The 14,647-nt window shown below is 39.7% G+C and overlaps 1 protein-coding gene across 1 annotated transcript in view; it reads left to right on the plus strand.

Moving 5' to 3' along the window:
• Window positions 1-12,487, plus strand: part of LOC146346997 (ethanolaminephosphotransferase 1-like) — a 62,219-nt gene extending 49,732 nt beyond the window's left edge. The window contains exons 7-10 of the mRNA XM_084849604.1: window positions 2,779-2,827; window positions 4,970-5,150; window positions 9,073-9,255; window positions 10,653-12,487. Coding sequence (XP_084705730.1) covers window positions 2,779-2,827; window positions 4,970-5,150; window positions 9,073-9,255; window positions 10,653-10,706 — 467 coding nt within the window. The 3' untranslated portion in view covers window positions 10,707-12,487. The remainder of the gene's footprint in view (window positions 1-2,778; window positions 2,828-4,969; window positions 5,151-9,072; window positions 9,256-10,652) is intronic.
• Window positions 12,488-14,647: the final 2,160 nt, after the last annotated feature.

Genomic DNA, 14,647 nt, shown 5'->3' on the forward strand with positions numbered 1-14,647 from the left:
TTCCTCCAGTGGGGGTATGACACCTCCCCTTGTGCATGGGTGGTGCCATTTTCAATAAAGAAGGACTGGCACTCAAGAGAACTGGGATTGCTGTCAATATATATGATGGTTCCCAATTGGTTCCATGCTAATGAGTAATTTACTCTTCATGACATTCTAGAGTGTTGAATGGTAACTGGTTTTATCTCTTCCCAGACAAGCTGTTTCAAAGTTGTATGATATAGTCAGTCAGCTTTTTCCTCAGCATAAGTTCATATGAGGACAATCAAAGGAGAAAAGCAGAAGAAATGCAGAAGATTGGTATAAACTGTGCAGAAGTTAATGCAGGAGTTGAAACTAGTATGTGACTTAACATTGGGTGGATAAAGACTTAGTTATACCTAGAGTGGAGCCATTGAATCAGTAGGACTTGACTTGATTGCAATGACCACATCTGGATCCATCCCTTAGGCAAGAACACCACAGTGCAATCCTATAAATGTCTTCTTAGAAATAGGCCGTATTGAGTTAAATTGGATTTACTTCCAGGTAAGTGGATATAGGATTTCAACCATAGAGTTGTTGATTATAAGACAGCTTGGCTGACCCAATCATTACAAATTTGAGTCATGTATAACTGGCTGAAACTGACTGACGTCATACATATGTGATGGACATTTAGGGAGCAATCCTATGGCTGCTAGTCAGTGGCTAGATGGTCATAAGATAGGTCGGTTCCCTCAGAACTGACCTCCCCCATGCTGCCTCATAGACAGCTCGGAATGGCTCTGTGCTCCACGCTTGGAAGAGGAACATGGAGCAGCAAAAATGGGGTGTTCCGGGAGGCGTTCCGGGGCAGGGAAGGAGGAAATGCTGGTACGACACATCCTATGTGTCGTCCGGCAGCCGCTTCCCCCAGTCTGCCTTCCCATGGCTAGACAGCCAAAATCGGCTGTCTAGCCACAAATGCAGGGTGGCTGAAATGCGGAGGTAACGATCCCCTCCACAGTTCTCCTGCTCTGCATTGGATAGGCAGTTGCCTCCAACGTCAGAGGCGGCCGCCTATCCCCATAGGATTGCGTCCTCTGGAAAGCAAAGAAATATTGGAGAACAGTGGTTGCACAGGTATTTCAGCTTTATATATCTCTGGATCTACTAATATGCTGACCTATCTTTGTAAAGATGTCAGTATGTGATAAGCAAGAGCTAAAATTATATATTTAACTCTAGCGAAAAGTGTTTGTGCGAAATCACTTTTCGCACTTTCGCACGAAATCACAAAAACCACCTTTAGTCATTAACTAATGACCAAAGGGGAGGGGAGAAAATTCCTTATTAAGAACTGCATTCAGCTGTCATTAGTTAAGTTCCCTGCAAGGGCAGGGCAATCCTGCCTTCCCGTTCTGAGTGCTCCGACATCAGATTCTCCAATATATCCCAAACCCCTGCTGGGCTCTTGTAGGAGGAGCAGTGCTCACCTCTCTTCTCTTGGTGTGGTATTGTTGTTGTTGTTAAGTATTTCTCTCCCATTGAAAGCTATGGGAAGAGGATTCCTTATGTTCCAAGGCTGTTATAAATTCTTCCCTGTATTGGGGCATGACTGGGGACTGGGATCCACCCATACCATGCCCCTGGTCCTCCCCTTTCCCACTTGCCAATGTCAGGTGAGGAATGAGGATGTTTCCATTGGGGCAGAGAGGAAGGATCAGAGGTCATCTCTAAGGTTGGAGCTCTCTCCCCAACCTCAGAGGGGGAGGTCTGCTATATCCTGTGGCCATTGGAATGCTGTCGCAAGGACCATAGGACTGCAGACTACCCATACCAACTCTTAAGTTCAATATAGTAATGACTGAAGAGAAACTAGTGTTCTGTTATATATAACAAATAAGTTATAAGTATCTAACACCAAACATAATTTTATGGATGTATGTTGAAAACTGCTACTTCTTCATCTTTTTATGTCCTGTTTACTGTTTTATGTGACATTACTGGAATTGTGGTAGCATTTGTATATGTCGTTGTTGTTACATATTTGTCTGAATTAATTTTTAAATAACTGGCTGAAACCAATAGGGCATAACACCAGCAGAACCATGTAAGGAACATTGCATGCATGCTCGTCATAAGATTCAAATTATCCGTTCAAAGAGCTGTATCCAATGTTAATCCTACTTAGAGTAGACCAATTGAAATAAGTGGGATTTAAGTTAGACTAACATTGAAACCAACCCATTGGATACAACCCAGAATGTGCAAAATGTATTTTACTCTTCACAGGATAGTCCATATTCAAAAGCAACCATGCAGTATCATCCCACACATCTTTGTGTCTAAAGGGATAGCTATGGCGCTGTTCTTCCTAACACACACACGTTTTAAAGGCTAGGCATGCTGCACTACACTACAGCAGTCCAAAAAGAGGAACTGAAACTGGCTACAGATACATATAGCATATTATGTGCCATGTGCCTGACTGCCCTTGGATATGGCTAGTCTGAGGTGGTATGTGTGGGACATAGCCATTGGTTGCATGCAGATGACATCCAAACATGCACATGTGTGCAAAATCCTGCCCATCTGTCCTGGGCATCAAGTGTCCTTAAATGCCCTGGAAATTTTTCTCAGGTCCTTCCTCCATCCAGTCATAGATGGGCCTGGTACTCAGTACACATACACTCATATGCTTGATGGACCAGTGTCAGCATGCTCAACCCCTGCAAATGGCCGTAGTAAGTCAATAAAGCTATTTTATTAAGGCAGTGTGACCATGAATCACCATGTATACATTTTCTCTTCTAGTCTGCTGCATATTTATTTCCCTTCCACAGACGTTCTACAACATTTACATGTAAGTGTCAACATAAGTGAATGCTCTGTCATACTCTTTTAAGTCATTGTGCCTCTGTCTTTCTCTTGTAGTGAAACACATTTGAGATTGCAACACGCTGTGTTCAATTCAGATAGCAACTTGTCCTTAAAAGTATTACTGTATGTGTCATGTCCCATCCAGTTAGCACAATCTGAGATTCCATGTTTTTCTCTCCATTCTCCCCCCACCCCAGTTCATTTCCTATGCATTGGTTTCCCTGTGTATGTTCAATGTTTTATGGACATAAGTTCTGTTCAATACCCATAATGCTATAAGAATCAGGAGCACTAACACACTGTTGGAAGCAATATTTTGTTTTCAGTTACAAGTAACATTTCAAATGGATTCTTCATTTGCATTGACACAAAAGGTGTGGTTCCCACCGCCTCCCTGCCTTCAGCAGGATATATCTACTTCATGATTTATATAATTAGTTATTTTATTTTTTATATTTAAATTGTTTATGGATGGTTTCTTACTAAAATAATATCCAAAGCTGGTAAGTGTTGCATTTGGCAAATAGATTACAACTAAAGATCTAGTTGTTATTTTTGTACAGATAGGTCATCATATAAAAAGTATGTTATCGATGAAGCTTTCTTATATTTTGCATTCCTATATCTTTATTATTCCAGAGGTAGGCAGCATAAGTCATGTTGTCATGTCAGGCACAAATACCTACTGACTCTTACCAAGCTTTCATTTAAAAACAGAAACAAGAACACCTCAGGAAGAATCTAAGGACAGTTCTACATGTTCAGAAAACGCATGCAGCCCCTAAAGAGCTGTACTGTACCACTTCAGAATACAAGAATGAATTAATTCCACACCATCAGAAATTCCCTGCATATAGAAGACTGGCATGCTAGATTAGGACCCTTCTCCCTATGAGCAGGGAGTCTTTGATGTGGGAAAGAACCAATGGTGAAGGATTATGGGAGTTGTAGGCTAAAACTTTTGAAGGGGCACAAGTTGCCCATCACAGCTGTAAGATAACTCCTACTAGCTCAAGAACCCAATAAAATGCTCCCCAAATCTTCAAATGATTGCTAATGCAACCCAGAAGTGGGATGACTTGGGTTTTAAGTGTGGCTGTTAGTAGCAGCAGGGTTCTTGGGCTTCCCAGATACCAAAGTAAGTGCTTTTAGTGGAAGAATATCTGTCAGATTAGACTATATTGCACTTTTTCCTTTTTCCTTAGTCATAGCAATTGTGAGCAAACATTTAATCATTAGTTTCCAAACAAACAGACATCAGACATACAATACAATATCAATTGGTATGCATAAGAAAAACATACTGTATAATCAGGCTGCTTAGACAATCTTTAAATAAGCATTATTTCCTTTTCCTTTACATATAGTAGCCTAATTTTTAAAATTGTTCAGAATGTAATTTTAATAAGCTCAGATCACTGGTGGTTTTAGAAAGATGTTTGCCTAAGTACAGTGAAAAATGTTTAGGACGCTTACTGTTTATCTCTAAAAGTAGCTAAGAATGGTCATCCTCTTTAAAACTATATCTAAATGTAGATAAAGGCATCAATATTGTCATGAAATGAACATTGATCAGCATGTTCAATGGGACACCATTAAACCAACAGGCCATGTGAACCACAGCCAGGCTGTTTGTGGATTATGCAACCAGTATTGTTTGGAATACAACCAAAAGCAATTTCTACAATTGCAGCAGCTCTTTTTCCAGCTGCTACAATCGTGACAGTTGCTGCTGGTTGTTTGTGTCCAACCCAGCTCACATTGCTTTTTCTGCACAGGATCCCATAGCTGGAGATGGTCAAAAGGGACTGTGCCGAGTTCTGTGCGTGAATTGCCCTTGAAACAAAGTGTGTACCCATGGAAGCATGGCAGTTACAAAAAAATACCATCCATAATTCACTCTGAGGTTTGGGCTTTGTTGATAGATAGAAGCAGGAATGGCAAAGCTGGACAGAATGCCTAACTAATTAATAATAAGAAGTAAGTAATTAAGTAAGTAAGTAATTATTTTCAGAGAGACGTGGTAAAGGTTTGTGACCACTACCCCAGAGCTTTTGGCTTTGACCCTGTGAGGCTTTTATAGATGAATGACAATGTCTTCATTATGCAATTTCTTTATCTACAGAGCATATAGAAATAAAACATTGCTGAAGGATTCTTTATATGAAGGACTCCTACCACTGCTTTCTCCTGTGCTGCTCTTTACGCTCCTCACCATCTGGGTAGCTTGGTCTCCATGCAAAATACTAGCAAAACAAACCAGGCTGTTTTTATGGATGGTTGGAGTTATGTTCTCAAATCTCATAGTAAGTATTGCTTGGGTTGCTGGGGCTAGCGATAATTTTCTTTAAATATACATCCCATCCACCCCAGTTTTATCTTACTTAATAAAATGAAGCTATTTCTATTTTAACGCTTAGATCAGTCCACAAAGATCACAGGTTCATGGATAACTTGTACTACTGCTTCTATGGCAAGAGGACCCATATGGGGGCCACTTACTGTTCAGTAAGTGGTTGTTACAGCTCTGAGGTGTAATACCCCCGCTTTGTCATATTTCTGCTAACATATATGGCTGATTATAATGAAATAATATTTGAATATAAGCACTGGGTTTAAGAACACACTGAAAATCAGTATACAGTGCCACCATGGAGACTAATTGTGCCTGCAGCAGGGAGCAGGAGAAAGACCTACCCATAGGTTAAGTGGGTTAAAATGGCCACAACCTTATTGGTTACAGCTCAGAGTTTAGTGTGGGCAAGGATCCAAACAATGGGCAGCCTGATTGATGACCGACAACATCTCAATAAAGTAACACTGATGGGAGAGGGAAGAATCTCAAGCCCTCCATGATGTAAACACCATTATCATTCCTACGACCTAACTGTATGGCAGGCGTGCCAGCCTCTGAACTAGGCTTAAACTGATACTCTAAGGCCGCTCTGGGGGTTCCTCAGGGGGAAGCCCGCCCACGCTATGGATCTAGCCCAATGCCTTCAGTGCCTGCAATGAAAAAAGGTCACAAATATACAATATTGCAATTCAGCATCAAACCACAATTATTGCTGTGAGGAAGGTTAAACCTGCATTGCCAAGAGCAATCATGAATGCAGGTAAAATTCCTTCCGTAATGCCCTTTTCCAACTCTGGGTTGGTACATGAGCTGTATCTGCTTCTGGAAAATATAGTGTCACAGACTTATCCACTATAATGAAGGAGCCCCTCCTCCCATATATTCTCTTGTGTTTTAAGACCTGTAGGCCTGTTATGGGTGCTCCTGAGTTCTGAGGTGTGGCCAGAGGTGTTTCTCTATTATGGCATTCACTTGGTACCTCCCTCCCTGTATTTATAAGGTAGATCAAGACATTTTAAAGAAGGTGTTATGAGCTGCTTACTAGGGCACAATTTTTATGCACAGCATTGCTGTTTTTGTTTGATCTGGATTTTATTAGTCATATGCATTTTATTGTAAGTCACTTCAGGGGAGGAGTGGTGCATAAATTAAACAAATGGTTGGATCCAGATTTACACTGGATCAACTGCAGTGTCAGAAGTGGACTTCCCTGCCCTTCCTTCCCATGACAGCCCCTCCAGCCCCCTGAAAATGCTACACAAAGAGTCAAAAGATGTTGCTGAATGGGGTGAGCTGTGATGTGGAAGAGAGGAGGGATCCCCAAAACTAGTCAGAAAGACCTTCCATGATTGAAGCTGTTTCTCTCACAGAATGCCCCTTCCTCTTGTGGAAGACATATACTGGATCCAACTCAAAATAAATAATTTTAAAAATCTTAATAGGACATTCAATCCACACTTAATCTCAAGAAACGACAACACATGTTCATCACATAGGCAAAGTGATCTTGTCCAAGATAATACCACAGTTTGAACATCCAGCAAAAAATACATTATTTAAAACTGAAGATATAGAAAACAAGCCATGGCTTGTTTGTAGCTGTAGGTAAATCTCTCCTCGATTACTGCATTACATTGGTACCTTTAGGAATTTAGCTTCTAAAACTAGAAGTAAAATGTAAATATTATTGATTTTACATACCTATTAAGCCTCCAGATACAGGCACAGGTGCTTGTTTTAGTTCACTTAGTTCCACTTTGGAGCCTGCATCCAGCCTTACAGCAATGCTTTGTCCTAAGAGGGACAGGATTTATTGCAGAACTATTTTCATCCTGAGTGGAAGCTTTTGTCAAGAGTTCAGGCTCTGTTCTTCAATGAGAAAAACGTGCTTTGGAATTTCCTGCTCCTGATAATATCCAGACATATTTGAGCCAATAATGTTGAGATGCTTACAAGAAGCAATTCTAGCAGATGTTCCTTGTTAGGCAGCAATTTACAATGACACCCCAACCCCCACCCTCACTAAGATGCATGGTTCAAGACACTGACAAAGAAATAACTACTGTTGTGTTGGAAAAGTTACATGATTGGTTCACATTTCATGAACCAAAGGGCCACATTCTTACTATGTCTCTTCTGAATATTTATTTAAATTCTTCTGCCCCTTAGAGGCTGGTCATCATAGCAATTTCTTTGCTCTGTAATTCTAACACATTACCAATCAAGTGCAGAATTTAATATGCTTAAGCACAGTGATTATCCTGACTTTACTTTCAAATTGGATGTGCATTCAAATGTGCATCTAAATACATATTTTTACTCAAATAGTTAACTATGCGGAACTGGACCAGCGTGAGAGACTGTTAGCTGGGCTGCTTCAGCAACAGGGATGCAATACCTCTTCCTTGCTGACATCTACCTTTGTGTGAACAGTTTCTCTATAGCCTCTGGCATTAATTGGCAAGTCCTTACGCCTCTTCTTACCCAGGTACCCCAGATGTCACCAGATAAGCCGAGTTAGACTAGTGACTTACTGCTCCAGTTTTACTACAGGAATTATATTTATCCTAGAATAGCCAAATAATAAATAGCTGCCAACACCTGAGTTAAAGAGCAGAAGGACTATTCTTAATACAGAACTGCTAACTCTCTCCAGATCAGAACACACCAGTTTAACCAAAAGTTTTGATAAATCTAAACACAAAGAAGTTCCGTCAATGAAATAAGCATAAAAAGCTGGTTTTAAATTCTAATATTTGCCTTAGACAATAGAGTAGGATAGATAAAATCTATCTTAATGTGGCACCAGAAGAATTAATAGTATAGAACAGTATGAAGAAATTAAAAGCTCTCTCTGCCATCCTGGCTGAAGATGCAGTATTGGAATCCAGGGAGCATAGGTTTCTTAGCTCCAAAAGAAGATTACCCCCCCCCCCCACCAAGATATGGCTGTAATTTTATATGGCCTTGCCAAAGAAATTGACATGTCTATGCAGAAGTAAATTTTGCTGTGTTCAACAATTTATTCCCAGGTAAATGTACATAGGATTGCAGCCACAATGGCATATGCTATAGGAGATATAGGGCAAAGATGAACATAGGTCAGTTGATTGCAACACCACACACTTTTGCCCCTTAGACAGGAAGCAGGTTGGGTGATTCACATACAGACTTGCAGGTTATATATAATTTCAACAATTTAAGCTGTTGCATCCTTAACTTTCCATGACAGTGTTGTTGTTGTTGTTGTTCAGTCGTGTCCGACTCTTTGTGACCCCATGGACCATAGCACGACAGGCCTTCCTGTCCTGCGCTCTCTCCCGGAGTGCAAAAACTTACGGTGGGGTGGAGGCAGAAGGAGCAAAAATGTTATGCAAACCACATACACACAGGGTGCTTCCAGATGGACAGCGCCTAGTGCTACTAATCAAAAGACATCGTGAAGCTATTGTGTGGCTGCTACACTGCAGTTCTGAAAGCAACAATGAAGTGCAAATGAATGCTCACATCTGGAAGCAGCCACTGTAGTAATAAAAAAAAAAAGGCAAGCAGTCAAAAAACACGGGGAGGGTTACAAATGGAAGACAACATCCCCCCCACCCCGATGAGGCAGGGAGATTGCATAATAAAAACTTCATCTGGAAGCACCCATAGATTCAGCTCAGCACTAATCAAACACACTATTTTGACAAGTATTATGGCTGAAATCACATGTCATTAGAATGCTTTGATAAATCTGACCAATAAAGAAACAAAAGGTAGATGGCAAATCTTAACCATGGTGCTGTCCCAAGTTTCCTAGTCTGACAACTGAAAATGAAGCTTGTGTTTCCTTTGCCTGCCACTCATTGACCTGACTTTATTTCCTGCAGTGCAGAATGATAATTTGCCAGATGACCAATACAAGATCTGAAGTCCTTCACTGGTTTATCGTTCCATTAGCTCTCATAGTCTACACAGCAACAGCTGGATTTCAGGGCAGATTGGAAGAAGCAATACTTGCTGCATTTACCATCTTTGTCACTGCTGCTCACATCCACTATGGACTTTGTGTGGTAAAATATATGATTTGATAGTAACTACTAATACAGATTACATTCTAAAAGCATGACTGTCACCAAAACTCTTCCCTCTCTGTATCAGAGAAACATAAATAAATCAATCTTCTTCTTTTGGGGATTTGTGACTTCCAGCCTGTTTTCTGATCTGCCTAGTAATTGGGCTGCCCTGTACCTAGTTTCAGCAGTTTGAGAAACACTTCAATAATTTTGATATTTTGATTGAGGCAGTTAGTGTGTGAGTGCGTGCGCACACACACATACAGTTGCTACGAAAAAGTCCTTGATCCATCCCTTGTGTTTTATTCTGTTAAAAATGTCCTTGTGAATCTAGCTCAATGAAATAAAAATACATCTTTCAAGAATGCTGTAGAGAACTACAGGTTCTCAGGAGGATAAATATACTACAGAAACAGAGGTTGCTTTCAGTTCTAGCCCTATCACTGACATAATCTTCACTAACTGGTTTTATGTAACCATTTACATGTGTCATGCGTATCCCAACCTCTTTCCTAAAAGGCAACTATTGCAGTAAAATAGGAAATTACATTAAAAACAAGATTATATTCCATATACAGTGGCTAGCCAGATATTAGAGGAGTGTGTGTGTGTGTGTTTCTTGGTGGGTGCAGTCTTGGAATATATTGAAAGAAACAATTTCTGGGTCATAGAGGACAGGCATTAATGGTGTACTTTCCCACCTGTCCCAGGAATGCCAAATATTTTTTAAATACTTGGGAGACCATCTTGAGGCAACTGGTACTCATGTCACCAGATAGTTGATAGGGAGAAGAGATGCTGTCTACTGGGCCTTCCTTTATACCAACTACTATACCCTTGGAGTAAGAGTCCTTGACATCCTCACACACATCATGCTTTGTTTTTGAGGCTCCCTTTGTACACCTTGTGTTTCTTGGAGGAAAGACAGGATACAAATCTAACAAATCAACTTGGCAAAGTGAATTCATGCTTCATAGAGATTATTTCCCTACCAGCTTGTTAAAATAATTATCTAAATCAGTATCTCTTCAATAGTGCCCATACCTGATATAAGAAAGACATCTCTTTGTTTCTGATGTGGAACTGCATGTAACAGATTCCTCAAAAAGAAAATGATCACTGCCACACAAGTGAAATGACAACAGAAGCTACCACAACACACATCAGTATCACAGTGATTAAAACAGATTTATTTGGGTCAAATTTAATGCTTGTGTAGATAAGAGAAACTAACTTCCTTGAGTCTTGTCTCATTTAACATGGTGCAAATGGAAGTTACAATGAGGACACTAGCTTTTATCTAATGTTCTGTTAATTCTGTATGATTAGGAGAAGATGATGGGAGTATATATTTCATTTTCTAATCAAGATGTCCTTTATGTTTATTCCTTTAGGTGAAACAGTTGAGCAAACATTTCAACATCTACATCTTTTCCTTGAAAAAGTGATTAGAAGAATGAATGCAGTGGCCACAGTATCAATGCTACAAAACTTCATATTGCTGTACTACAGAAATGTAGAAATACGGAGCAAAAATCCAAAAAGCAGGAGAGATGTTCAGAGTAAAGCAATATTATGTATCAAGAGCTTTAAGTGTTTACAATGTGCTTCCCATGTAATTTGAAAGCTCCTACTGCCACTCCCATCACCCCTAGCTAGCATAGCCAGTCATGAGGGATTATGGGAGTGGTACACCAAAACATCTGGAGAGCCACAACTTGCCCACCTCTGCTGTAAGCCATTGTCCTCTTGACTTGATTATCTTTTGCTCTTACGAATTTACTCAAACTGCTTTCTTTTACTTTCTCAAACTTCCTGAAAGATCTCTCAAGACCTCCTTCTCCCTTTCTCAGTAATCTTGGTAACCAAATAATTCTTTATAATGTACACACACATTGGTGGCAACTCTTATTCAAGTAGATTGCTCAATGTCTAGTCTACTTCTGCCCTACCCTATTTTCCTTCTAGATGTATTGTCTCTTCAGTTCTTCTCCATATTGTAAATTCATGTCAAATTGCTTCTTCAACACAAATTATAGGAAAAAAGGCAAAATTAAAGCAAGCCAAATCTGTAAGGGAGTGAATGAAATACTTGCCAGTGCTACTTCTCAAGAAAATCTTGGCCTTACACTAAATGTATGTTTGGCAATTACCATGGGTCCAACTTCTCTACACATGCTCTGCTCCAGTATAAGCTGCCATATTTTCCACGTACATATATTAAATTTGATAGCACTCTGATCAGTTTTCTGTCGTTCAGCAGCACTTACATCTCACATCTGGTCCTGGGCACCACTGAGAATGAAGTCCAAGTTCACCTCCCCTCTTGTCAGTTTTGTGACCAACTGTACTAAGGCTCTGTTGTTTAGTGTATCAAGAAATTGTACCTCTTTGTCGTCACTGGAACACACATTTATCCAGTCTACGTGAGGTTAATTGAAATCACCTATTACTACCACATCCTCTCCTTTGGATGCCTCCCTAATTTCATTCTCCATCTCGAGATCACCCTGAGTGATATCACAACCTCAATAATAAATTACTCTTGGGGCATGGTATTGTCACCCACCTATTGATTTTGTGGCAGTACCTACCCCTTTTGAGGCTTCTAGTTTGACGCTATGCCTGTACTAAGGTGCTGAATGGCACTGCCCACAATACGTCCTTCCCAGCCTTTCTATATAGGAGGGAGTCCCCAATGTAGTCCCCGTGGGTACCTCCAGTGGCACCCATGAAGGGGACTCCAACAATAGTTGTTAATTTTTTTCCATTTTTAAAATGTTGATTTGTATGAAATGCATACAACTTTCTAGCATGCATAGGCTTCAACAAAAGTGGACCAAATATCCTACTAAGTACCCATTTGAAGGTGGCATCTATATGCCACCCGTTCAAATATTGAAAGTGTTGTAAGGTCCTCTATCCATTGCATTATAGGAGGCAAGTGTTTATCCTGCCACTGTTGTAATATCAGTCTTTTGGCTATCAAAAGGGAGTGGAGAATCCATTTACGCTGACCAATCAACTTTAATATACAGTGTTATACACACTCTTTTAAATTATTTACTTGCATAATTTCCATGATGCAAGTAAATAATTTAAAAGAGTGTGTATAACACTGTATATTAAAGACGGTTACAGTACAAAACTTATCTGTGTAATAACCTCCCCACAAAAAGAAGCAGCTACTGGACATTGCCAAAACATGTTTAAAAGACACATTAGTGTATTGCACCACCAGCAATTAGCTGAATTACACAATCCCTTATTAAAGAGATATTGTTGTATCCAATAGGCAAAAAACGTATGTTTTTTGCTAAATAAGTTGCAGCCTAAGATCCATAAACATCAAAGGTAGATGCCAAAGTGGCGAGCCACCGAATAAGCATTTTGTGGTGGTGCCCACATCAGTTTCTCAAATTCCCAGATGTGCCCATGGGTCCAAAAAGTTTGGGGATCCCTGCTATAGTGTCTGTATATGGAGATGATTGTATCCCACTGGTTCTCTCTATTCCACACACACATGCTAACTCAAGGAATTTGGATAATGTAGAAATATATTCCTTCTTAAGTGCCAGAATATTGTTTCTTTAGGAATGTTCTCTTTCCAGACTTTAGTAGTAAACTGTAATAGTTGATGATCCAATATATAGTTTTGAGAAAATAGATCATTCCTGCTCCTAGCCACTGTGGCTACAATCCTGTTCACACTTATCTGGAAGTACATCCCATTCAACTCAACAGGACTTACTTTTGACAAGCATAGGATTGCACTGTGAGATAGCCAGTATAACTGTTATATTAAGCAATTTACTTTCTGTTCCTTGGATTTACGCACCATCCCTCACCCCCATTTTTTTTTGCATCTTTTATGTCACCAGCATATATACATACCTCTAGGCCAGGGATAGGCAACTTGATGCCCTCCAGATGTTTTGGACAACAATTATCATAATCTGCAACTTTTGGCCATGCTGGCTAAGGCATATGGGAGTTGTAGTACAAAACACCTGGAGGGCACAAGGTGGCCTACCCATGCTCTAGACCAATTGTGCTATAATATTCCACACTTCATTATGAAGTGTTGCCAGGATCCAGCTCTTAGAAGAAATATCTCAGAGTTTTAGTGCAGCCTTCTGCAACCTTGTGCCCTCTAGATGTTTTAAGCTTCAACTTCTATCAACCTCAACCAGTATGGCCAATAGGCAGGAATGCTGGGAGTTGTGGTCCAAAACATAGAGGTTAGCAGATTGGGGAAAGCTGCTTTAGTGCAACATAATGGTTGTATCTGTTAAAAATCCTTTAAATCCCATTTGCTAATTTTCATGTAGTAGAAGCTTATATGTGAATTTTGATAACTAGAGATCAAAACCAGTTATATAGGTGAAAGCTATTGGGGTATGCAGTGTTAGTTCACATTGGTCACCAAGGCAGCAATTTGTGGGGAAATCATTGCTCCTACATTTAGAAAGAAATTCTCCTTCCTGGAGGATGTGGAAGCAGTTCAGCCAGTGTGGTCAGACATATACTTCTAATATTTCATAATTACATTTCAAAAAGAGGTGCCAAAACATTGTTTCAATGGCAGTACCAGTGACTGTATATTCAGAAATTCACAAGAGTGAAGAACAGGATTATATAAGCAGTTATGCATTTTACATCTCTCTGAGGAGTATTCTACCATTTATATAATATTTTTACAGCACAAAGTATTTTGTTAACTGTACATTGCAGTTCTAAGTTTAGGGTTTGGGGCACAAATACAGGAGGCTCTGGTCCCCACAATTGAGTTTTCTCTCATGTAATATGGCAATGCAATTAAAGTATTGAAAACCACCCTCCCAATCGTAAATATATTTACATGGAAATAATTGCCAAATAATTTAAATTAAATGTACTTCTAAGTATGTATCAATAGTAAATATTGTTTTAAATTTATGTACCTGTAAAAAACAATGTGTTATGGAATGTAATATAGTAAGGTTTAACAGTAAGAAGTGGAAAGGTTTAATTGGCGCTTAACTGTTACTTACTTTATATATGAGGCTTATTTTTGGCAGTCTGCTGTCAATTGCTGCAGTTATGAAGGAAGCTGTTATAGGCCTTAATGATTCAGTTAATCCTGTCAGCTTATATATTGGACAGGAGACTAAAGAAATGCCAGGTTTTGATAGTAAATAAATTGTTCATTAGATAGCCTATCATTGGCTCATAAATTTAAGATGGTAGGTCATTGGTCAGAGGGTGGAAGCAGTTCTGGCAAAGATCCCAAAAATGACAAAACAGCAGCAGAGCCAAGAGTGGCTGGAATCACTGAAGGCTGAAGTTAGCAAGCAGAAGACTCCAGAGATGGTTCTCCAAGAAAGCTTCTAGCCAGAGTGAAGGCAGT

Source organism: Heloderma suspectum, chromosome 4 (genome assembly GCF_057233095.1).
Source record: "Heloderma suspectum isolate Gila_16-S chromosome 4, 16-S_ref, whole genome shotgun sequence".
Classification (NCBI taxonomy): Eukaryota; Metazoa; Chordata; class Lepidosauria; order Squamata; family Helodermatidae; genus Heloderma; species Heloderma suspectum.